Genomic DNA, 27,116 nt, shown 5'->3' with positions numbered 1-27,116 from the left:
TATATATATAGAGCAGTATCACAGTGTCACTAATGCTCTAAAGCCAGCTGGTGGATCAGTCTCTGGCTGTACTTTGCCAACGTTAAATTACAAACTGTTGCATGAACTCCATGTTCCACATTGAGTCTTTGTAAATACACCTTTTTTTTACTTAAGTAATCATCAGCAGCAGGCAAGGTGAGAAAAAAAGGAAAGACTGACAAGCCAGGTAGTCAGCTATTCTAGCACTCAGACAAGAAAATGTATGTAATTTGTTTAAAAAAATGTCTGAGGTGATCTTGACATTCAGCAACTTGGGAAGTTGAGTGATGTATTTTCTTTGTTTTTTTAAGGTAAAAAAGTAAAAAATAACATATTTTCTTTATCTGAGCGTACTCTTCTTCAGTTTTTGATCTAATTGTGAGTAGGTTAGCCTCTGGTACAGCAGATACAACTAATTAGGCTCATGTGAGTGTAATTAAGACAATGTACCATGGCCAAGCCTCCAGCAGAATATGAGATCTACAAAAGCAATTAAGAAATTTATCACCTGGAAAGATCCTTCATCTATTTTTATCTGCATATTAGGTCCATCTTCTTTTTTGTCATTAAAGGCAAGTCGGCCCAATGTCACGATTCTTTGCAGCTGATAGAGACCCCGTGGTGCCATCAGAGGTGTGGAGAAATGGGTTTAATCCTGGGCAACTGGAACTTATTGTGAGTGTTGTGAAACAGGCGGGGGGCCTCGGAAAACCTTTCAGATTCCTCTCCTTCCTCTTCCCTGTCTTTATATTCTCCACCCCTCACTACTTCCCTCCCAAACCATTAGGCTCCATATTAAAGATTCATATGGCACCTACACTGTATTGAGAATACACTGCACCCCTTCAGCTTCTTTTCTTTTTACTCATTCTGCCCTCTACCTTATCCACTCAACCTTTACCCGTCACCCACCCCAGCTCTCCCCGTATCAGTGTATTCTCACTAATAAGGATGCTTAGAGTAAATCCTCCCAACTCTAGTTTCCACAGCGGATTAGTGTTGTTACCCTCGCTGAAGAGAACAATCGTTTGAAGGGGCTAAACAAAAAGCTTCCTTGTTGGTGATGTGCTGTTTTGGCTCCTTGAGCTTGCTTCTCGTCTTTTCTCACTCTTCTCTGTTTCCCCTCTTCCCATGACTGAAACAGAGGGCTACTCAACTTCTGTTTCTTTCACCTCTTGTGTTGTTTTTCTTTCAGCCTTGAGCTCCAATTGCTCATTAATAGATACGCCATCGGATCACACGTGCTCCTCCTACTAGTTATGGATTTGTTTTCCAGGAACGAACTCCCAAGTCAGACCAAAGCTAATATCGTCCTTTAGTCCAATCTATCAACCGATGAAGGCAATTCTTGTCCCGAGTAAACACAAGTTCCTCGAGGACAGAGAGTCTTTCCCGGTCATATAACACATGGATTTACCTCATTGCAGTCGAACAGAAGAGATAAAGTTTATATAAATGACCAAGTTGTTCTGGTTGTTTATCCCTCACAGTCCTAACTCGCTCTGTCACACATAGAAACAAGGCATCTCGCACTGGCCCCACTGGAGTCTTCCAGCAATTAGGCGAGTGCCAGAAAAACACATTAATCTAACTGTAATATCTAGCGTTGTTAATTTATAGTTGGGTTGGGGAAGCTCACTCATTAATTGGCTGTGTTGGATGACACACAGAGAAATTACATTTGCATAGATCATTTTTAAATTGCCACCCAGCATCCTGCTGGGTGCAATACTGAGAATAAACCTTTTGATTTGAAGCGTCTGCGTTGTCTGACGAAAAGGTTTTCGTGATCAGCGACAGCATGTGTGAGGGAAAAGGTGTTTGGAGTGAAGCATGTGGGAGCTGCTGGGCACTTTCTTTTTTAAAGCTTTTGAGGTAGCCATCTCGCCCACATCTCCATACAAGCGGAGAAATTGGCTGTACTCAGCAGACCAGGACGAAGATAGTGACTGGCGGGCGGGCAGGAGAGCAGGCACCCAAGCAAAGGGGGAGAGGAGGGCAGGAGGAGAGAGTCAATTCCAAAAGAACTCTCGAGTTTCATTCCAAAAATTGAATCGTCAATTTCTATTCAGTCCGCCACTCTGCAGGATTGGAAATGAATGAGTGTCAAAGCAGCGGTTGTCCTGGAAATAGGGGTTAGCCCTGGAGTGAAATTCAATGGTGACTGTGTGGGTTGGCTGGGAGTGGGGAGTGGATAAATGGTAGAGGAGAAAGAAAGGTGGACTGAAATCAAAAGTGTAATTGAACAGAGGACCTGACCTTGGCAGGCTCGGTTTTTGCGATGACCGGACTGATAATTCCTCCGGCTCAACGGACGCAGACTGGCAGCTTTGTTGTGGCAGTCTCAGAGAAGGGACGAGGGTAATTAACAATAAAGGATAGCTGGGAAGATAAAGACACTGAAATGTTGAATTCACCTGTAGACATCAGCACTATCTCAAAGTCGATCTTTAATTTTTGTCATCGTTCATGGCAGCTGCCTCTGACCATGTGAGCAGAGATGTCGGCATGTTTTTTTGTACGCACCTACCAACATCAGTCCACGTTTGTCCCCCTCACCTCCCACATTAAATCCACTTATGACAGAATCTCAAGATATTCGTTGTTTTGAAAGACAGAATGACACCTTTTTAAACATGGGGTGCAGATGCTATCGCTTCTGTTACCTCAGTGTGCCACACAATCAGTCCTTTCTGCCACCCTTCTGCTTATCGGACCATTTGCAGCCTGATTAAAGCAGCGTATTTTTTAGTCTGTGGGGTACCCTCTGACCTTTGTGCATCTCCATTTGATTAGAAACAGACTGGGCAATTAATCAAAAAACAGAACACAAAATAGAACATAATCATAGCCATTTATCAAGACGAATATGCATACATATGCGTCACATTAAATTTGAACCCCCTCCGGTGGGGGATGGGGTGTACCGATCCTTCTACTTTGACCTGCAGCACCTTAATTTTCCAGTGACAGCTGGAAGGCGACTGCTCTTAACACCTGAGCCACAGCCGCCCTTTGAACAAACATTTGTCTCTAAATCTTTTCTAAACAAGGTTTTTCAAGGCTGATTTGGACCAAGAACAATGGGTTCATTTTGTTTTTGTATTCCAAACCCAAATTCGATGTAATGCATGTCTGCTGAAAAAAAAAAAAACGTCAGAAATAATATTCTTTAAGATCCGTACTTCTGTTTTTATTGCTTTGTCTTGATTTTTAAAATGGAAAAAACAAACTTATTTTGTGTGGTTGTGTTTAATTTTTGTACATGGATATTATGGTAAAAAATATATTCCTCTTTGACAGATTTACCGTATTTGTTGCATATAATTTTGTTTGTCCGGGTGTTAGTCTACTTCTTGAGTATTTAAGTTACCTTCTAAAGAGGAGCTAATAATGTACAAGGGGCTATTGAATACAACTGTAAAACAAAGATGCCTTTCTGTAAACAATGATTTTTGAACAGCTGGTATTAAATGTGGTTGTTTGTACTTTTTATTTTTTTTAATGAAGTGATTTTTGTCCAGGACATAGGTGCACAAGTGTTAGTCCACAATATAAGTAAACTTCACAACTAGTAGAACAATGTGTGGTTCCAAGAACTGAACTTGATTACTATTTTAAAGTATGTGCTCCTTACTTTCTTTCACATTTGTAGTTTTTCATTGATTATAGAAATAGGCATTTTGTTACGTTAGCATTTTGCAGTAACAGTTTCAATAATAAACAATAATCCAAGTCTGGTCTCAGCATGGACCAGTTTCATATTCATAGTTTTGGCTTAGAGAAAACTTTAATTTCTAATAAAAAAAACAACAACATGTAACAGTTAGGCATGGGATGGTATGAAATTATGACGTATGATAACCTTGGGCACGCTCAATATCACGGGGAAAGTCTGCAACGGAACAGACCTGGGGGGGCACACGGTATGACAGAAAAATTTAGTGGCTTTCAAACCGTGACTTTTTCATGCTATAATTCCATGAGCACGTTTTTTTTACTTATTAACTTATTTTGAAATGATGAGAAAAGTATGCAGATGGGAAAGTGACCCCATTAGTGATGTAACTTTATTTATTCTCTGTTTCCCAACACTCTAGAGTAAATCAACTAATTGGCTGTTCTGTAGTATTTTTGGTAAATTAAAAAAAAAAAAACGACAGCCACAGTTTACATTAGTAAATATATTTTTGGTGTCTGAGCTGCAGTAAGACATATAAATTGAGTTTTTTCATATCTTGTAAAACTAAAGCTTGGTTTATACTTCAATAAGACGTGCGACATCAGTTTGTTGATTGCGCAATTTCAGTGCGTCTTTTTCCTGACCGAGTATAAACAAGCTGCAGATGCGGTGGACATAAATTATCATGAATTCTCCCTCTGCCCTCCCTCAGCTCATATAAAGTATATAAACTGCAATAACAATGTCTGGATAGTGTTTTTTTTTCACTCAACATCAGTATTAAGTTGAGAGAAGTAGAGACGTTTTATTTATTTTTAAAGGTGGACAGAAAAAAGACGCGACCAGCTGTGTGCTCACGCTCCTTGGGACCTGGATCAAACCAGCTGAGCTCATTTTACAATCGGCTTCAGACAATGTATAGGACAGCTGTCACCGGGGGCTAACAGCGGAAGTGCGGACAGAGGTTGCACAACTTTTTGTCACTCAGCGGGGGGGGGGAGACATGCGACTCAAAGTATAAACCAGGCTTAATACCAGCAATATTTGTCAGTTTTAATTTGAGTGGCTTTAAATGGAAATTATCATCTTCTTTTTTTTCTAGTAAACTGTTTCTCTGGCTCAAAATTAATATGGCATATTTCATAAACAACCCTTGGATAAATCTGAACAAAAATAAATAAATAAAAATTCTTAATGTATTTTCTGACTTTGACTGAATACAAGCCAAGCCCTATTTTTTGATTCACCTCAGTTGTTTATGTATTTCTTCATCACATACCTTCCTTTACTCAAACAAATACACCTGTGTACCTGTCAGACAAAGTAAGGACTCTGATAATAACAGAGCCACAGCGGTGGAGGGGAGGGAGGATGGCAGTCTGACTGGCAGCGCCCGTGATCATCTCTACGATTTCAAACTTAATTAACCTGGGCGTCGCGCCACACGTCCTCCGGTCCGTCACCACCAGCACTGATTTACTATCTCCTCTGAGATCTGTTGAGGTGGCAACTAGAAGAGGAGAAATAGAGCTACAAAGAAAAAGAAATGGATGGGAACTTGTTTCACACACTGCGAAAATTAGTCATCTAAAAAAGGTTTAAAAAAATACTAGATTATAGTCTGAATCGTAAGTTAAGTGAAATAATCTGCCAATGGAAATAAAAGACAGTTTCACTTGGTAAAACCTGTTGAAATAAGGAAAAAATTACAGGCTTATTAGAATAATATTTTAAAACATTCTGCTGTTGCTTAGTATTTCAATCTCAAACAAAATCAAAAATATGTTTTGGTTGGAAGATTGTAAGACTTGGTTAGAAGGACAGTTTTTCGGTGTCTACCACAAGCATCTTATTCTGCTGTAAAAGTTCTTCCCGTTTGTACCAAATTTAGTCTTCTTTTTACAAATTTTGAAGGTATTTTTGTATTTTTAGCATTATTTGGTAAAAAAAATGTCGTGTTTTTATTGGTTGGAGACACGTCATAAAGCCTTTTTCCATGTATTAGTTCACCCCCACACTTCTTATAACGAGGTTATAAGGAATTTATTTTAGCAAGGATCACTTTATTTTCGGTAATATATTCTTTGTACAAAAATGAATGGACAAAACACAATAAGATGGGCAAAATAAAGCTCAACTATAATGCAAAGTTTAGTTAAGTAAAATATTTAAACTTAAAAATCTATAATCAATTACTGTGGTTTAACAGTTAAAGTCCAAGCAGTGATTTACATCAAAGCACAGTACAACAATGTAATAACATTCTTTTTGTGTGTTCTTTTTTATACATTGATAAAATTATGAATAAAAGAAGATTATTCTGTTCATTATCATATTAATAAGAAGAAAATGTCTCTTTACTGTTTAAAAAACATGTTATGACTTTAACTCGAACAGAGCTCTGTCTCTTTAAAAGAGGCCTTCTGAGACCAAGGTCAAAGACAGGTGGAACTACTTATTTCACCTCTAGGTGACCACTACAAATGTGAATCAGAATCAATGAGTAAAGACCTGATCACACTGTAACGTTTTAGAGAACTTAATTTTGTCCAACACAGGCTGGACATGGAATAAAAAAATAAAACCAACTGGATTTAGTTGACCAGACATCCCCAATTTCTGGGGACAGTTCCTATATTGGACATGTTCCCAGCTAAAGCTGTCCACGGAAATGTCCCTGGTTTGAGCGTTATATAAATGAGAAAAAAATGTTTTCTGTAGACTGTTTTTTTACGGTGCAAGTGAACGTGTTGCACGCAACAACAGCTATTTCCTTAGCTGGTCATGCTGCTGTTAACATTACTGAATAGAAGAGCTGAGTGTGCCACCTTTCAAAAGGCTGTGTAGCTGCAAGGGATGCTGGGTAACTCGGTGGACATTATACTCACGAGTGACTGTTAAAGATGTTAATGAGTGCCTAACGAACATCGGCAGTTTAGTTGGTTATTTGTGTCAATTACGTTAAAATTCAAGTTCATAATTATCTTTTAAAGGAGACATATTCTGCAATATCTACTTTTTTAGCTGGCAAATGCATTTTGTTGTGTACTTGGAGTCTCTAGAGGCAGAAAAGTTGAGTTTAGTTTCTCCTGGTGCTGCGTAATTATCTTTATATTTTGTTTGTTTTATTTTTCAACCCGTTCAGTTTTCTCTATTTTCATTTTCTGAACAATTGCATCACAGTACTTACGATGGAACTGCCAAATAAGGTCTGGACTTACCAACTACAACTTGGTGGTCTTCCTTCTCCTCTGGCTCTGGGTCAGACTCTGTCTTCAACATGTAAGGCTGGATGGACAAGTCTTCCCTTGTTGACATCTTTTAATTAATTTGTAAATAAAATGTTTCTGAAGCACTATATAGTTGTAAACCCCCTATCAAACTAGAATAAACCGGTCGGAAAGCTGTGGTTGGGTGGGGTGTGAGGCAACATGTTTGCTTTTAAAGAGACAGCCTCAAACGAGTTGATCTGAGACACACCTCAGAAAAGGGGTGAAATGGGGCTTGTGGAGTTACAATAAAGAGGAATTCACACCAAAGCATTGCAGTTCCAACTGACTGACTTAAATGTGAAAATGAAGGATTCAAAAGCACTACATGTCCACTTGAGAAGCCAAACAAATCTCCACAGATACAAAGATTTGAACTGTTTTAAATAAATTAGCATCGTAACTGATTTCAAGGCTCAGTATGTGAAGTTTTTACTTAACAGGCGAAACTTGGTTGTCCTGTGGTCACCCCATCCCTAGAGTCAGACCATCTGCCATTCTGTCCATTTGAACTGTTAAAGTGTCGAAGTGCAGGCTCAACAATCTTCAAGTGTCAGACAGAGATGTCTTGTGCCCACAAGGCCTGTGTGAAAGTCCCACAACTCAGCCCAGAATTTAAGAGTGTTTCATCGTCTCTGTTTCTCATGAAAAAAAGAAGGGTGGAGGGGATGGGAGATTGATTGATGACAGGATTCCTTCCTTACCTCTTTCTTTCTCCGTCTTTTTTTTAAAGCCTACAAAAAAAGGTATCTCTTGTCTCACATTTCCCGTGTTTTCTTATTCTGAGCGGTCTCATTCTTCCCCCTCCTCAGTCATCCTGTCTGGCCATCTCATTTGAGTCTGTGACATTTGATGTGAAGTGGCACGAGCCCGGGAGCTCACAGCCACTGACTCATAAAAACACACATGCGCAGGGAGGACTCGATGTGGAGCGAAAGGTCAGGCCTACTCTCTGAGGGCCTAATCATCCACTCTCATTGAGTGGCTTGCCCGTTCAGTCGCAGTTGATTGAGTGCGTGTGTGTGTGTGTGTTAAATGTTATTACGGGTGTGACTTGGTTTATGTAGGAAGGGCGACTGAGCGTGAATGGGATAGATTGCAGCTGGAGAGCGGTGATTTGTGTGTGTGAGAACGCGTTCATCAGAAGAAGTGCATTCCTGAGTTGTGAACATACAATTAGCAGATGACCTCTTTAGGTCAGATTCATGGAAACATGCATGCAAAACACACCCCGGGCCCAAACACGTGGTGCAATCAGCGGCTCCGTCAGGGGAGCTGTTTGGCTGTAACGGGCTCATTAACTTCTCCCCGATGTTTTTTTTAGAGAGGGAATCGGCTGAGACGAGTGGGCCACACTCGTCTCTACACCTTTCTTAATACAGGCTTTAAATGGCTTTGTTTAAGTGACTCGACATGTGTGTGACTCCTTTTTATTCATTCCCACTGTTTTGCCTCTTCTGTGTATCCATGCTTCGACCCTCATTAGAAAAACCTTCTATTGCTGTAGAGCAGCCGTAGCAAAGCAGGGTAGCAGGAATTAAGTATTAAAGAGCCTGAGCTGCACTGGGGCTCCTGTAGCTCAACGTTCAGCCACCAAGGCCTGATAATGGTGTTTGTTTAGCCATTAGTCAGACCCTGCTTAGTAGCTCTCTCCCCTCCAGCTACAGCAACACTGATAGATGACAGATGAAGATTGCAGGGGGATTGAGGGAGTGGAGTGATTTTTTAAAAATATTTATTTATTTGCTAGCATCAGGATCGTTTTGTTTCCAGCATGTTGCAGTAGGAGGTAGCTAATCTAAGTAAATGTGTGTTTTTTTCGTTGACATTTGCGAGAGAAGGTGGAAGTTAGAAGGTGCTCTTGTTTTATGAGTCTTGTGTCAAGGCATACACACGTTTTATCACAGTCCACCCTTCCTCTGATTGCTTCTCTTCGTCCAACTAATTAAAATATAGTCCAGTCTATTTGCTTCTGCCCCACCAGCACAAAATGCTTCTTCTTGCTGAAAGCTATTTAATTTTATAAATAAAAAAATTAAATTTGCAGCTAATTCGGTCATTATTAGCTGTGGCTGGGTGGTTAGGGGAGTCGTTCCTCTGATGCGAGAGTTGGCAGTTCGATTCCTCCGCTGTTTGGTCATGTCGAAGTGTCCCTGTGCAAAACACCGAATCCCCACTGCCTCTGATGTGTGTCCCATCTGTGTCTGAGTGTGATTTAAGCACTGATTGGTCTCTATTGATTGATTTACCTGTATTCGCAGAGCGCTGTGTGAATGGGTAAACGAGGGCACAGATTGTAGTGTAAAGCACTTTGAGTGTGAGGCGCTATATAAGTACAGTCTATTTACCATATTGTAAGCTCTAAACATGCTGGAGAGAGGTGGCAAATCTTTGAGCCATTGCTGATTTAGTTGTTAGACATTACCCAAAGCTGGAATCTTAACTCTGCCTCCGTTTATATCCCAATCTTGACAGTGCTCTGTCACTAGCCTCTCCCATCGTGACAAGTGACAGGCACCTGCCAGCTCGCAACAATGGAGCTATTGAAACTCAGTCACTAAAGTGTGATTGCCCTCCCTCTGTTGCTATCCTCCTTCCTTTTGATTGTCCTTCCTACCCTTTTCCCCCAGAAGTTGCACGCACTAGCTTGCGCTCTTTTTAAAGACGACCCTTCAGATACAAAAAGTGTTTTCTTTTTAATGTAGATATTTGTTTTCTTTCCGTTGGTGAGATCTAAAATTTGTCAAACTTGCCCATGGCGAGATTAAAGCTAATAGCTGCAGAGAAACTTTAAATCCTCTGATTTTTCTTTCTTTTAATGCGTACAAAAGCAGGAAACTGAGGAAGACTCACCCGATGGTGCCATTTCTTGGCAAACAGAACAGACCATGCAGTCGTCTTCATCCCATTGTTTTATTGTTGAGCTGCTTTCACACATGAAACAACCAGAGGGTCGGGTTCAAGCATCGTCCAGAATTGCTTTTTCATCCATGAGAAGTTTGTGTGACTCAGCGTGACATAGTGGATGAAGTTTATCGTGCATCTTTACTGTCCTGTAAGTGGTGTTGATTAAAGCTGCTTATAAGGTCTTGGTAAATGTCCAGCAATTTTGGTCAGTTAATTATGTTATTCAGCATTTTACATCGTTCTAAACTGGATAAAGACTTCAGTCAAGGAATGCTTCAGGCTTTAATAAAAAGGCAGCTCGTAACCATGGAAGGTTTTTAAGTGAATATTGAAAATAGGCTGACAAATATGCTGTACTGTGGCACAGCTGGTGTTTGAAGGTTCTAATCTCAGACTTTTATGTGTTTGTATGCATTTCCTGTGTAAGTAATGTCCACTCAGATTTTCTTTTTTTGTGGATACAGAAGGTTTTATTTTAGCTTTACATTTACATGGTAATATTTTTAGGAGCTTCAAAATGATATTTGTTGAAAACATGTTTAGTAAAAATCGTGTGTAGACCACTAAAACATAACCTTTTAAAAACCATTACATTACAGCTCCATACCTAACCTAACCTTTGACCCGAGGGCATACGCCACACCATTTTCTTTTTTCCTGTGTATATTTTTGTGGCAAATACAGGCCTGGCATAGTCACCACAGATTTTATGGTAATTTTTTAGTATTTTTGTGTAGATGGAGATGTTTATTTAAACTTTACAAAATTAGTCATAGAAAACACAAATAAAAAGATTGCTTTTGAAAAAGGACAAGGTCTATAGTTTTCCTTTGGCTACCTTTCCCAAAGTCTGGAGACATTCATGTTAAGATGATTGGTGGTTTTAAATTGGTGTGGCTGTGTGCAAGCACAAGGTTTTGTATGTGTTAGCTTTGTGATAAACAAGCAACTTGGGGTGTAACAAATCATTGATCCACAATGATATATCGACTAAATGATATATTCAGTTACAACGAGGCAAAACAAAATCACATGGCCAATGTCTTGAGCACTGAATTGAATCGCTATCATGACAGACTTTGTGATATTGAGAAACATTGTATTGTCACCCAAACAAATCAATATAATATTTTTATTGTGATAAAACTGATGATTTACATCCCTACAAGCAACCCAACTAGGATGAACACGTCTTCAGTCCCTTGAGTGCCACAGATGCAAACCTACTCACCATGACTCATATTGGGGGAAAAACACAGCAAAGGGATATCTACATCTGAAACATAAAGCATGTTCTACAAACAATAATACTAAATAAAAGTCCTCCACAGCTCTCTATTTGATTGTTACAGACATTTAAAACACTGATTAAAAACTGTCAGAAGTCTCACAGACACCCAGCCAGTCAGTAATCCACAAATGCCTCCAAAATAAAGTCAGTATTTGAGGAAATCACATCACTGGAACACTGTGTGAAAACTCAAATCAGATTACTTTGGGGAATGTGAAACAACCAGATTTCACTCGGCGTACTTGGAGTTCATTTTGATCCTCATACAGTGACTCTGGCTGCACACAGAAGATTTGTTTTGCTCCTCTCATCCTCGTCGGAGAGAGAAAGCAAACAGGCACAGTACTGAGGGGTTACTTCCTGTAAGTTGAAGCCACTAAAATGCACAACAGTTATAGCTTTATGTTCACTGTTTCCAAGGTTTTATGTAAATACCTGTGAGAGAGCAGGCGAACAATCCGTCTCCATAAGATCAGTATTCCCCTTGGAACCAAAGGAAAGCTGGCCACTGAGACTAAACCACATTACAAGATACCTTCATGGCTCATTGGTGTTTATGCTGGTGAAGTGAAATCATTATAACCAATAAGGTGTGTAATAGATTCCTTCCCAGCAGTCAGCCTGCCTGCCCGACTTCTTAATTGTCACCGCATGTGTGTTGGAACATGACAGCTCTCTGTAAGAGCAGGGTGATGAGTAGGGCATCACCTCAGGGTAGTGTACAGCTTTAAAGAAGCTGCCCTCCAACCAGAAGAAGGGACAGTTTGGGTTTTTGTGTGCAAGAGGGAGCTTGCAATCTTCTGAAATGCCCTTTAGCAATACACCAAGTCATTACATGACAATTTTTTTTGAACATTTGACAGGAGCAAGTGGGGGGAGGAAAATCCCTGCAGTCATTAGTCTTGTGTCAGAAAGAGCCGAGGGTTTGTTGTAGTGGTGAAACCATTAGTTGATGATTTGATTAGTGGATAGACGGAGAATTAATGGGCATCTATTTTGTTAATCAGCTGTTTAAGTCATTCATCAAACAAAACATCGCAGGCTCAACATTTCATGGACTGAACAATTAATCTATGGATTCCAAAAATAATCGACAGGTTGATTGATGGTGAAACTCTCCGGTCGCCGTCTTTCGCAAAGGTGATTTCTAAGATTTGTAAGTGTGCTGAGCAGACGAGCTTGCACGCCCACCCCCGGCAACTGTTTTTGTGTGTTGTGGCAACTGTCTGGATGTGGCAACAGTGTCGGTCGGCTTCCAGAAAGCAACTTTCCTCTGCCAGGGCAGGCCGTTTAATCAGGTTTTCTGCATCCGCCAGCTGTGTCCACATCGCAAACAGCCACTCTTTACCACGAGAGAGCTGCGACATCCAGCTGGGGGTGGTAGTGGTGGCGTCGTGGGGGCGGGGTGGGTGGGCAGGTTGTTAGGAATGGGAGATTAGCCCAAGCTGCTGCTGCCCAGACAGAAAAGGAGGTTGCGTTTGTGTTTGTTTGAGGGACCAGCAGAGATACAGAGATTATAAAAGACTGCTGAGAAAGGACTTGAGACAGAGTCGAGGGCCGACTTTGTATGTGTACAGGGGGGTGTTGTTGGCGCACACAGGCAGATTTAAATGCACGCTCCCTTGAAGTAGTTTGTGTGTCTGAGCCCGTGGTTTTGTGCTCTTGCTGCTCAAGTGTCCAGCTGGCAGAGTGGAGATAGCAGGAGCCTTAAAAAATGGTAACGGTGCAGTAAACAGACACACAAACAGTCTATCACTCCTAATGAGGCAAAATGCTGTGCCTAAATGGATGTGTGCACGCTCATGTTACACTCTCACCTCTCGACTCATGGTCATACATCACAGCAGACAAATGTACGGAACACAAGAGGGACCTGTGTGTGTGTGTGTAGACACAAAATTAGACAAACAAGCAAATGCACGTGAGAATTGGGACACTGTCCAAAAGAGGAGCACAAGCCAACTTAAAAGATGTTAGCATATTTAGGCCAGAGCAGCTGGATCCCACTGAAATGGACCAGGCCCATCAATCCCCCCTCCCTCCGCCTGGTGTCCTGAATACAATGGCCTGGCTGGATGCTTTGGTGAGAGAGCTTCTCCTAGTCAGTCAAATTGAAATAAATGAACTGCCAGCCCTGACGGCAGGGTAATTGTTCATATGGAAATTGGATTGCCATCGTCACACCAGCCTGTCTTTGCAACTTGTAAAACAATCTCACTGTACAAATAGGACCAAAAAAAAGTTATGGACATGAAGTGTTCTCCTCACTGCCCTTCTTCTCTAACACTCCCTCTTCTCTTATTCTGCCTACCCTTTCCCTGATGGTGGGAAGAAAATCAAAGGCAAAGACTTAATGACCAGTTTCTTGTTATAGCTCTGGACCCAGGTAATTATGTACTTGTACCCACTCCATCAGGCTGTTTCAGAATCCTACATATTGTAAGAGAAACGATAAGGTGTCTTTTAGAGCATTAATCTTTAGTGGACAATAAAGCGCTATCTAACCCCACGCTGACCTTCCCATCCACCACTTTCCTCCACGAGATGAAGCCTCTGGGGACAGACCAGTAATTTAATCGCAGCTCACTTTTCTCATTGCACATCAGTGAAGGCAGTTTGCACTGTGAAGATACCCTGCACATCAGTGTCAGAGCTGGCATCTGCCGGAGCCAGCTCTCCAGTGAAGAAAGTGCTGAATATGATTTATCACAATATGGGGTGAGATCCTATTATGTTTTCAGCGTAGGGTGTCTGTTATTTATTTATTATATCAGTTTTCTTTCTGCATCTGTTTAATGAGCATGAAGAGCACTCATGTTGGTTTTTAATCTTGCCAGGTCAGCAGTTGTGGGATTGTACGTGTGTGTGATGTAATCTTGAGACACACACACACACACACACACACACACACACACACANACACACACACACACACACACACACACACACACACACACACACACACACACACACACACACACACTTTTCCTCTTTTTGTGTGATCTTCGGCTCCCTCTTTCAGCCACGTTTGCATGTTTCCTTGCAGTGAAAGGATTGTCCGACGGGCATGCAGGCTGTCATGCTATGTTTCAGTGCCTCTGTCCAAAATGAAAAAAAAAAAAAAAAGAAAGAAACTTGGCATGGCAGTTTGAGGAGAAGAGTGTCTGTGTGGTCGGAGCGGGATTACCTCGTCAGCACTCCAGGCTGAGCCCGTGCATGTGCCGATGTGTGTGCAAAGCCCGTTTGAAGCTGTGTTTGTGTGTACACACCTGCAAGTTTGAAATTATCGGTCATTTTCCTCTGCTGATAGCAGCTTCGCCTGTCTTGACTTGTCCTAGCTTGTGGCTAGGTTTTTGTATGCACGTGTTCTTCAGTGCTTGGCAAGCAAATAAAGAAACACCATTATTTGGCACATTCAAATCTGAGTATATAGCATTTCAACAGTTTTCCTTTTGAGATGTGTTTTCTCTCTAACAAAAAAACACCTTAAGGCAGAAATTGCACAACTCTTTCTGAACTCGATTAATTTATGCCAAAAAAAATATTCACCTGAAGTAATCAGTTTTCTGCAGCTTAGGTTTACTGCCTAATGTCAGCAGTGGGTCTAATAGTAGTCCACATTTAGCTCAGAATATCTCAGCTAAATTTAGGCCATTTATCCTCAGCAGTTTAGCTTTTTGTTAATGAACTTTTGAAACACAAAAATACTAAAGATATGTAGAATGCAATGCAAGTCTGTCTTAAAAAATGTGGAAAAGCACAAACAAAAATTTTTGGCACAAATGAAAAGGTTTGATTGTGAGCATCCAAGACCTTTTCCTGTTCACTTTCAGTCAACATGTTTGTACTTACAATGTTAATAGGTTTGTTTTGGTCATTGTTTTTCTTGTTGGGAAAAAAAAACTCCATGACTGTAACATGAAATGTCTTCATAATAAAGAAGACTTGATGCCCTGTTTGAATTTACTAGGATTATCGTGTCCTGGATGAGCAGCAGTCTGGCCAGTTTAGAATGAACTTCGCATGAATTTCTAGTTGCAACAAAACTGCAACACATACAGAAACAACTTGTTAAGTAAAGTGTCACTCTGCAAGTGTTGCTGGTTTGTTTATCAGGATGTAAAAATATTACAAAAGATCCAAGTTTGATGCCTAAATAGGTCCCAACTTTTTATTCACACGTTTGGCCTTAAAAAAGACACATATTCAGCATTAAATTAAATCTAGACAAATTTAAATTTTCACCTAAACCAAATGTTACACAAATTCAGGCTATGCATCTATGAACCAAACAAATGTCATTTTGATGTACTTTTAACCCAGAAAGACTCTTCCGAATATTAACATGTTATAATAGCTTTATGAAGGATTGTAAAACAGTTTTTGATAGTCTGTTGGTCATTTTGTGGTTGTTTTCAAGAATTCTGCCATCTGCCAGTGGTTCCCAACCTATTTTCCTCAAAGCTCCCCTTTCTTACTTCCAAGCCAAACTTTTATTTTATAAATTAAAAAAGACCAGAGTTATACAGAGTTTTAATCATTCAAAAGGACTTGTTTTGGTGCTTTGCTTATATAAACCCCTGTGCTCTCTGGCGACCCCCAGATTGGAAACTGCTGCAGTTCAGGCCCCTACGTGTTGTACTGTAACACACAAACATTGTATTTCTGTTCTTTTTTCAATGTGCAATGTTAAACTTACAAATGTGACATATTTAAGCCAAACCATCATGGTTTTCTCTCCTCAGATTTAGTTTTTAACTTGATTTTATTCTTACTGAATGCTCATTTTTATCATTGGAATAAACCTTCACGTAAGCTTTCATGATTATGTAATTTTCTCTATATGTTATTGTTCCTTTTGTCATTTTTTCATTGTATGTTCACATATTTTTACTTTTTAATTCTTGGTGGTGTTTCTTCACAGACTAAACATGGCGGGTTTATTAATTTTCCCCCTCTCTGACTGTGTTCCTGTTCTACTTGTTACATTCTGCTGGGTTTAGTTGTGTATTTTTGTGCCTGGAAGTGCTGGCTTTTTGGCTTGCCTTTACTAGCGACTGCCATGTCAAACAAACACCAATTAGCAGGTTATCATGCAAACCTATCCAAAATAAACCCTAACTCTAAAATGATACTTCAGTGTGTGCGCTAATGTTTCCTAACTCTCTTCATGTCAAACATTGCCACAGCTGGTTCATCACAGCTCACACAGAGTGAGTATCTGAAACATTTGAACAAAATGAGAATATTTGACACCCCGTTTATAAGGTTTATCTGGTCCTACAGGTGGTTGTTCCACAATAAAACACGCTCTCAACATTTCATTTTAAATGCTGATCAAGAACTCCTGTCACAGTTTTATCTTAGGGGAACAGAATGAAAGTTCTGCACAAAGCTAAGAATTATAACCTTCATGCAGGTGAGCGTTAATTGAAATAGAAGTGGTATTAAATAGCATTAGCCTGAACTCTGTGTAATCTAGCTAATAAACATTTTATTGAGTGTGTTAGTCAGCTATTAGTGTTTCCATGGCAACACTGTAAGGAAAAATGTGGCTCATTCACAATATTATCAACTAGACGAAGCATGGATCATGCTTTAATGATCATTTTTAAGTAGCTGTAAATATGCAGCATTTATTCAGTTAGTGTCAGGCTTTTATATAACACAAGACGAGGAATATTGTGTTGTATTCCTTTTTTCCTCTTTCAGATTTATTTTTAGGTTTAATAATAATAGTAGACACCAAATTTTGCAGCATCTCACACAAGTTAAAAAGTACTAATTCAGGTTCATGGCTCAGTGGTTATTTATTGTCAGAAGTTGGCACAGTTATTTTCTTGAATATGAGTGTGCATGCTTATCTTTATAACCTAGAAACCTAGAAAAGAGGAGGCTTGGTTTTAGTTTAGATTCAGCCAAAAACAAGACATTAAAGACCTAGCATTCTTTAAAGGAACGCCTGTACCTTTTAATGCCAAGCTATTAGACTAAGGCTATGTTCACGCTGTGGGCAAATGAGAACCAAATTCTAAAAAGTGTTTTGCCCCATGCCACACATATCAGATTTTTTTCATGACAGTCTGAATTTGACAAATCCACCTTGTTTGCAGGTCGTTTCAGATGTTCACGCTGGAGTCTGATGGAGGGTGCATTAAAATTATAACGAACAAATAAAACCAGATCAGAGTAAAGAATCTGGTGTGCAGTGTGACCGTAATATAACATCATCTGATGAAAGGAGAATGAGCTATGTGTTTCAGTTGAAACTTATAGATGACATTCTGTATTATTTCTTCATATTGTGATGTGTGGAGGATTAAAAAAAAAACAACTGACAAAGTTATTATTGTCATTTTAGCGTTTGCTAAGATTGATTAGGTGTGACGGCCAACTTGAGTTGGTTTGACTTCAGAATTCCATCCATCCATTATCTGTACCCGCTTATACCTTCAGGGTCATGGGGGTCACTGGTGCCCATATCCAGCAGTCACAGTTCGAGGGGCAGAGACTTCAGAATTTAATCAGTTAGTTGTGTGTTCAGTTATTACTTTCTTAAGAGTTTCATTAAAAACTGCCCAGTGGTTCACAAGGTATTTTGCTAACAGGCAGACAAGGCTCATTAATGACAATGACATTAATGACAAAGCTTTGTGTAAAGATGTTGCAAAATTTGTGGTACTTTAGGAGTATGTAGTTTAATAGCCTTATCTCATACCACGTCAGATTTTAGCTAAATATTTGTAGCATTAACACGTTAGAGACATTTTTGTGTTTTCTCAAATAAGTTGCCTGTGACTCCCATTGACTCCATAAAAATAATTTGTACATGTATTCCAATTGATTCCTCTGAAAGTTTTGTTACAATTTATATGATTAATATTGTTTAAATTGAGTTGAGTCTGGTAGAGGCAAATGTTATAAGGTTTAAATCTTGTGCAATAAGTTGGTTCTCACAGTATAAAATGTGGATGAGTTTCAGCTACTACCGCATCAAATTTTATCTAAATTTTTGTCAAATTCACTTAGTTGTTGTCGTTTTTGTGTTGGCTGGTGGCCTCCATGTCATGGGTTGACTTCAAATGTTAATCAGGTCAAGACGTTTTTATCCGATAATTGATTCTGAAAGTATCATTAAAATCCATACAATGGATCATAAGATATTTTGCTAACACAACAGATAAATAAATGCAGAGTCACACACAAATATAATAGCTGTTGGCGGGCAATAACTATTTAGTTTATGACGTTTAAACGGTGCTAAAATGTACCGTTAAACTGGAACAGACACTCAAATTGGGGTCAGTTTAACACCAGAGCCTGTTTGTATTCTACAATTCAGTGTTGTTGTTTTCCACAGGATTACACTTTTTGTATGTGCCAGCTTCATTAGCACATGATGTTTTTCATTATATTTACTCCAGGCCATTTGGGGCTTCATTAGCTGAAGGCTGATGTGGCACATACAGTCTAAATTTAGCAGGTTTTTATTTATTTAGAATAGCCATATGTGGGATGATGTGCCCTCATAGCAGATTTCAGATATATTGAAGAAAGAAAGGTGGNGGGGATAACTCTGTGTTTTGCCACATGGGTCACTATTTCTCAAAGCTTGTTTCTCCTCAGGTCTTCAGTGCCTCTGTTGCTCCAGTGTTCAGGAATTAGTCAACAAAAAACAAAAAGGCATAGGAAGTGATGGAGTGAAAGAGACATCTTTTAGACCTATTAATCAACAAGATAAATTTAAGTTGTATTTCTGTTTGAGAGCTGGTTTGGGCAAGTCCCTCTGACATGCCTATCCATCAAATACAAAAAGTCAAAGAAAACACATTTTTATATAAGAAACATTGCATAAAACGTGATTTTACCCTTTTTGTCGCATAAATGGGATATTTATTTAACTTGGCTCAGCCAAAGTGCAACAGGAAGTGACATCAAAGGGGAACTCTTTAAGAAAGAGAACTCTGTAATCTTTGTTTATTGAAACAGTATTATTTGAACTCTGACTCATCTTTATCTCTCTGATAGTGACTCAAAATAATCTAAAGAAACAACCGATTCTTTTCTCCAGTCTGTGTCTTTAGCTATTTTATCAATGTTTTGTTCCATGCAGGCATTCCCCTTTGACATCACTTCCTATTCCTTTACATGCAAATATCTCAACAACTGTTCATCTCAGCAGCGGGAAATTATTTTTTGCAATATGCTAATAATGTTATCTTTCCAATAATGCCTTTATATTTATTTTAAAAATTTCATGTCACAGGCACTTTAATCCCATCAGAGTACTTTGAGACTGAAGTGAATAATCCAAAATACTCCCAGTCTAAAAAGGTTTTCATTAGTTTGTTTCAATGAAAATCAGTGGAATCATTTGCTGTGCCAACGTTTTGTATGATTAGTCTTATTCTAGATGGAAAAACAATTGATTCAATAAATCGTTTATAGCAGGGCTAATCAGTTGGAGGGCCACAGGCCACATTTGGCCCACGGGTGACTTCAATCCAGCCCACCAGTGAGTTCCTAAAAACATAAAATATATTTATACAGAGAATTATGATTTTTTTGCTTAATTTACTATAAAAAATTAAATTTGAATAAGTTTGAAATGTATTCTTTATTGCAGCAAAATAAACAAATTTAAAAGGTAAAAGATAATAATGCTTGTTTAGTGTTTCCCCTACCGTTATCGGGCAACAAACCCCCACCCCGTGCATGTACAGCCCCTGAGCTGCTGTAAGTAACTGTGGCCCCCCTGAACAATTTAGCTGAACAGCTCTGGCTTAGTGTGTTTTGGCACTATTCTCTGTCTTATAAATTACCAATAGGAAAGTATGAAGTGACATTCAAGGAAGCTGTTTATTTTTAAGCTATGTTGTTAATTTGGCTAGCTGCCAGGTGCTTTCATAAACAAGCACAAGAATTCATGGTATTCTGTTGCCAAACTGCCAATTTATGTCTAGCTAAAATAGTTTAAAGACGAACTGATCCATGTGCATTAAAGTGGTAGAAAACAACCTCCATGTCTGTCCTAAATTCATAATAATTTGTTTAAATCTGTGATCATTTCCCCATCTTTCTATAAAGGTTTTGCTGTTTGACGGTTTTTTTTTTTTGTTTTGTTTTTTTGCCTGGACCAGGTGGCTGTGTTTTGCTTATTTCACCAACATTTTATGGCTGCAAGGCTTTTACAGCTTGTGCAGATTTCTTTCTTTTTTTTTTTTGTGCTACCTCCTTGAAAAACTCAAGACAATAAAGTTATTGTGTAATTCCTTCAAGCTGAGACAGGCTTATAATTGCTAGTAGAAATGCCTTTGAAATAGAAATTTTGTCACTTTGAAGCCAAAGTATTTGTTCAACAGTTTTTATTATTATTATTATTATTTGTCCCCTCTACAGTGCACACGTAACCTCAAGAAAATTCTGTTAAATCTTGACAGACCACCTCCTGCCCCTCCTGCTAGATTAAAGCAGTAAAAACCAACTGCACACATTTCTATCCTGAATCAGCACAGACAGTGATTTTATTGCACCATTTCAATTTTAATGGAAATATTTAAGGCTGTGAATTGAAAAGGGCATGATACATTTATGCAGTGAAATTGGTTAAGGTGGGAAGGAGGAATAAGGCGGTAAATGGTGGTGGTGGTGGGGAAATACATAAAATCGATTGGCGGGTGCTTAAATGCAAATGAGCATTTCCGGTGAAATTACCATGGCTCCCCTTCAGGCAAATGTCTAATCAATGGTTCTCCCACTTAGTCCGGTGAGTAGCAGCAGGTTAAAGCTCTAAAACACAGCTTTGGCGTGTTTCATTGGGGAGCTCACATTTGATAAAATGCACCTGTTAACTTGACTGACATGGTGAAATGAAAAAGAGGGCACTACGAAGAGCGTAGAAGCTCAAAGCCCCCATTCAAAAATAGATGCACATTTGTTGTGTGGGCAATAGCTGCTGCAAAACCACCTGCAGTTCCATATTTACCACAGCTTGGGCAAACAGCAGACAGCGACGTCTCCTCAGGCACCTGCTGTTTGCCGGTACACGTTCCTGTCTGTACTTCACAAAAACGTTGCCTGATCATGTTTCCCAGAGACAAAACATACTTCCTGAGCACTTTGTGTTTGGAGGGTGTTTTTTTTTATTCTGAGGTGGGGCAAAGTCTCAAACTTGCTCAGATTCATCCTTTATGAATAAGCTTTCACTGCTGTTGTGGTTTGGGATCTCACTTTTGGCCCTAATCTTTTGTCACCCCTACACAGAGCGGTTTTATTTTCTCCCCAGCGAGCTTTTCTGATATTATGTCAATTAAATCTAAAATAACATGGCCTTTTATATAACTGGAGCACAGATTTGAGTCACACTCAAACACCTACACTGCACACTGATAGCTTGAGGCAGTTTTTTAAAAGGAGTTTTACCCCAATAAACCAAGCTCTATAAATATCTTGAAGTCTTTTAAAGGAAAAGACCAAGTTCAAAGCCTTTAGTTTTGCTGGTGCTGTAGATACTTTTGTTTAGAACCAAGTAATAGTATGTTTGAGACTGACTGCTTAATAGGAACTAGTGACTTGGGATACGTTTGATTTATTGTCCCCCATGCATCCCATATTAAAATTTTCATGACAGTCTAAATGTGACAAATCCATTTTTAAAAAATCTGACAGATCTTTTCTGTACGTTGTACTAAATTAGATGCATATCTGATGTTTTTCAATGCAACTGCAGTCTGAACAATCATATCGCATGTTCATCCAACTTTGACATCAGTGAGGTGTGAGCAGATCAATATAATGTACGAATGTCTACCCAAAAAAATTCTGATTTTTGAAAAAACATCCGAACTCAGCATTAAGACATGCTGTGTGGACATAGCCCAAGTTTAGCAGAAACAATTGAAACAATCTCCATAAGTATTCCTGTCATATTTTATGTTTAGAACACCATTATAAGCATCCCTACGTGGAAATGTATGCATTTAATTATTTATTTTTTCAAAGTTTCTACATCTCTATAGGAGCAGGCTGTAACTCAGAGTGACTATTATAATAATCCGGTTCCACAATTCAAAACTGTTTTTAAGTGTACATTATCCGCACTTATTTTTGCATAAATTAATGTGAGCACTATGTGTTTTGTTGTTGTTTTGTGTGCCTGCAATTGAAGACTGCTGTTTCTAGCCATTAATGTGACTTTATATGTTCATTTAGCTTCAGTAATAAAACAGTGCCTCTATCTTTTCTGTTCCCAACAGAGATGGCAAGCTGGGTTTCCCTCCTCCTCTTCCTTTTGTGCCAGTCCAGATCACAAGCCCAGGAGGAGAGTCGCATCGTTCCTATTCTGGAGTTCCACTCTGAGACCCCCATTAACAACGTAGTCCAGGACCCCCAGACGGGCCGCATTTATCTGGGAGCAGTCAATACAATCTTCCAGCTCACGCCGACCCTTCAAGTTGAGGCCCGTGCCGAGACGGGCCCCAAAGAAGATGCCCGTACCTGCACGCCTCCAGCTTCAGCCTGCCAGAACACAAAGCTCATGGAGAACCTCAACAAGCTTCTGCTCATCCACCCGGCCAATGGCACCCTCATAGTCTGCGGCAGTCGCTACAGAGGCATTTGCTCCCTGCTCAACCTTTCCAACGTGGAGCAGCAGCTGTATTACAGTGACAGCAAGGGGGAGAGGACTTACGTCGCCAGCATAGAGAATCACGTGAACGTGGTGGGAGTAATGTCTACGTACAAAAAAGATGGACACACCTTTGATGTGTTTCTGGTTGGGAAGGGCTATGGAGAGCTGGACAGTACAAAACTCATCAGCACACGAATCCTACAGGACTACAAGGACTGGGTCGTGTTTGAGAGCATCATCGAGGCTTCAACAGTCCAGACGACACCCTTCGCTCCCAGGTACCTGCACATTTTCCGGCACGCCTTCAAAGAGGACGGTTTTGTATATTTCCTTTTTTCTCGGACCCTTGACGGCACAGATATTAAAAACCTCACCTTTGTGTCCCGCCTTTGTGAAAACGATCCCCATTACTATTCTCACACTGAGCTTCAGTTAAACTGCGGGCAAAACAACCAGTACAACAGAGTCCAAGCTGCTTTTGTGGCTTCTCCAGGCAAAGAACTGGCTCGGGCCATGACTCTGTCAGGTACGTACGGGAAGGTGGTCCCGTGGAATAAAGTCCTGTTTATGGTGGCCAGCTCAGAGGAAGACGAAAATAAATCGGGGCTCTGCATGTACCCACTGAACTCCATCAACGAAAGGCTAGTCGATCTCATCAGCGCTTGTTACAGTGACCTCGGGAAAATTTCAGGATTTCCTGCTGTGGACATCCCCTACTCATCATCCAAAACCGATGTTTGCAAATCAAAAATTGCAGTAAGTGTGATTTATTGAATTTTTTAGGAGAAAAAAGAAAAACAAAAATATCTATACAATCAATATCACACCCTATAAATTGAAGCCATTAATCTGAGTTTTACACTTGGAGTTTTGTTTCGGATTAAAGGGAGAAATAGACACCATAATAATCCTAATACACAATCTTTTCTCTTTGCAGAAGGACATGTTAGAAAACTACAAATGTGGTGCAGAATTTCTGGCTTCCCCTCTGGCGAGCAAGCCCAGATTTGCCTTAAAGGCTGATGCAGTGTGGAGCACATCGAGCCGTCTGACCTCTGTGGCTGTTGCTGTGGAAAATGATCACACCATCGCCTTCTTGGGCAACAACCAGGGAGAGGTCTTCAAGGTGCAATTGTGTGTTTATCTGTTGCATTCTCTTCCCCCATCCCTATAAACGTTTGCCTGCGGGAAGTGAGGCGAGGTTAATAATAAACTTCATGCCTAACAGTGCTGCGCTTTTATTTGTCCAGGTACACCTGAACACGGAGGCGGACGAGTACAGCAAGGCTCCTGGTGACACCTTTGGGGAGAAGGTCAACAAGAACCTTTTCTTTGACCTCGCGCACAGCCACCTCTATATTACCACAGAAAAAAAGGTGGGTTTCTTCTGGATTTGTTCTAATGTGTCATGTTCATGCAGGCAACACAGGAGACAGGGGTTATTGTTCAGGTTATTTGCTTTATGATGGTGCTCAAAATTCACTACATTTCAACATGCTTCCTTTTTGCCCATTTTGAATGAAACAGATAATATAGTGATTAATAGGGCCTTTAACTAAACTTAATACAAAAAGTAAGGCCATATAGATTATTTCCTTTTTGTAACACTGCTTCTTGGCAATAAATCTTATACAGTATCAGGCTTCTGATTGGCAGCACCTGGGGGTACCAGAAGCTCAAAACAAGAGTAAACAGCAACAGCAAAATAAATTGTTTGACAATGACAGAGAAGATTTGGCATTTTTTTCATATGTGTAACCCACATACTCAGCTCTACTGCTCATCCCACAAATGCATGTTCCTTACAAATGTGGCACCATTTAAGATAAGATAAGATAAGACAAAACTTTATTGATCCCACAGTGGGGAAATTTGCACATTACTGCAGCTCAGTACAGGAGAGGGTGGGAAGAATTAAGAAAGATAAATAAAATAAAAAGGGAATGTGAAAAAATAAAAAATTAAAAGGGACATTAACAGATTTTCCATCAGTGTATGATATATTACCAAGAAACATTGTTACAACAAAGTATACATCGTCTTTATTAGTCAAATAAAAATTCTATTCAAATAAAAAAGGTTTATATATTAAATTAAAGGGAAAAATGTAAATCTGATTAATTTCTTGTACAACTGTCTGTAGTTTAAAGCATTTTTAACTGTAATTTTTAAAATGTATGGTTTATTAAATTTTGTGTCAGTTCAATTCAAAATATCTGCTACAGCAAACTGACTTTAGCAAGCATAGTAATGTCTATAAATCAATCCATTTTAGTTATTGAGTTAAAATACAGAGTATCAGTAGCTGAGCTAAACAGCATTAACTATTAGTCAGTGCTGTCTGTTAGCTAAATGTCTTTTTGAGCCACTGGAAAGATTGTGATATAATGTAAAGTAATCAGTGGATGTGTACGTCAACAACTGATTAACTATTGGAGTCACCCCAATTCAGGTTGGTCACCACAACTAATTGACCCTAGCTTATGTTGGAATTTGTTTAAAACTTTGGCATAAAAGGTTGCGGATGATATTCATTCATTTAAAGGATGCTAGGCCTTTATTTGATGAAAACATCATTGTGAGAATTCTTTGTGAAAATAACGTTATTCAGAACGGTTCATTTTGACAGTAATACATACTTCTGCTTGAACTGCATATTACATAATTGAGCATTACAGTTTGCTTTAACTCAAAGAGGCAGATCAACTTTGTCCAAGGTTGACACACAGATTACAAATTTAATTTATCTCTAGCACTCATATTTATAAAACAGCACCATGTGTAGGCTGAAGTAAGATTCCATTTTACTTCACTCAGTCTTTTTGGAAGAGTCCTACAGCAGATGAATCCAGGGTTACAGGTCGGCTTGTACTGGAACAGAACTGGTTAAAATAATACATTTAGCTGCCTTGAAAGTAAAAAAAAGTGTTCGTCGCTCTGCCAGGCGCAGTCAAAAGCAGAGTTAAATGCCAACTCTCTCGCAGACGAGCAAGATGTGAAAGCATTTAAATATGGGGAATATTTTTAGTCTGTCTCTCCTGGAAGGCATTCAAAGTGTTTGAATATTTGTATCAAGTTTGGCTTAAAAAAACCTGATGAATAGGATGTATAACAAATTGAGCTAGAACCTTGGCTACTTTTTCCATATCCAAACACACAAGCTGTTTGTTGGTTTTCAGATGTAATTAGGCAATCATACAAGCAGTTAGTTTGAAGAATGCAGACAGCCTAAAGTAACAGCTAATACTGTAGAAGTGCTCATGAGGTAATTATAGGTACTTGTATTCCACTACTCAATACAGCAAGCATTTACTTTTTGCACTGAGTAAATTGTTTCGGTAATTGAACACGACCATGTGTTCTTACAGAACTTGTTTTGCACACCTCCTACAAACCTGGAGACATTTCGAGCTGTATCTTAAATGCCTCCTGTTTTGTGCAGCGTCTCCCCTGAGGTGCACTGTTTGATCATATTCCCATTTTGTAATTCTCAAGATCACCAAAGTGCCAGTGCAGACGTGCCTCCAAAAGACAGACTGCCAATCATGCGTGGCACTGAGGGATCCTTACTGTGGCTGGTGTGTCCTGGAGGGCAGGTGAGGATCGCACACACACACATGCAGCAACACTTTTGCATGCACTTGCTAACGTATACCCTCACAACACACTTATCACAAGCTCCTACAAATGCAATCCCTTCTGTAAAACACAGCGGGGTATTTGTTCAGTGTTTTATTGCAGACACTTTTAGTACCCCTTGGTGTTTATATTCCATCTTTTGTTGTCCATGAAGCCGTAAGGAATTAAAGCTGTTTGTCAGCCTCATGCGGTGAAGCCAGACTGCAATTTACTTTCATCAGCTTATATTTATCAGGGTCTGGAAAGTGGGAAGGAGTGAATGCATCATATTTTACAGGAATGGGATTGGAAACCAAGATGAAAGCAGAAAAATTGCACCCCACTTAGTTAAAAAAAAACTTAGTGGTACTTAATTAAAAACATGATGTATAAAAAGTTTAAAAAAGTTGTACCTTATTTTCCGACACCTATGCTGTGTACTCAGTGTTGAAGTTATCATAATTTTATTTTCTTTTAACAAAGCATGTTTTACATGTTTTATAAATATGTAGATGCTTTTTCTATTCAAACTGTAACCTGACTATCATGGCTTACTGTTTGTGACCAGAAAGGCCATGCTTTATTTGTTTAGCAGCGGATGATTTACATACATACATACATACATACATACATACATACATACATACATACATACATACATACATACATACATACATACATACATACATACATACATAC

General features: G+C 39.4%; 1 protein-coding gene across 2 annotated transcripts in view; it reads left to right on the top strand.

Annotated features, from left to right (window-relative positions):
- Nucleotides 1–27,116, top strand: part of plxnb2b (plexin b2b) — a 197,477-nt gene that overhangs the window by 95,141 nt on the left and 75,220 nt on the right. For both annotated transcript variants that reach the window (XM_014021273.1, XM_014021272.1), the window contains 4 exons: nucleotides 22,426–23,555; nucleotides 23,737–23,925; nucleotides 24,050–24,175; nucleotides 26,295–26,395. In XM_014021273.1, coding sequence (XP_013876727.1) covers nucleotides 22,428–23,555; nucleotides 23,737–23,925; nucleotides 24,050–24,175; nucleotides 26,295–26,395 — 1,544 coding nt within the window. In that variant the 5' untranslated portion in view covers nucleotides 22,426–22,427. The remainder of the gene's footprint in view (nucleotides 1–22,425; nucleotides 23,556–23,736; nucleotides 23,926–24,049; nucleotides 24,176–26,294; nucleotides 26,396–27,116) is intronic.

This window comes from Austrofundulus limnaeus, unplaced genomic scaffold, assembly GCF_001266775.1.
Source record: "Austrofundulus limnaeus strain Quisiro unplaced genomic scaffold, Austrofundulus_limnaeus-1.0 Scaffold285, whole genome shotgun sequence".
Taxonomy (NCBI): Eukaryota; Metazoa; Chordata; class Actinopteri; order Cyprinodontiformes; family Rivulidae; genus Austrofundulus; species Austrofundulus limnaeus.
Note: the sequence above shows the minus strand (reverse complement) of the source record. Positions and strands in the feature narration are given on the sequence as shown.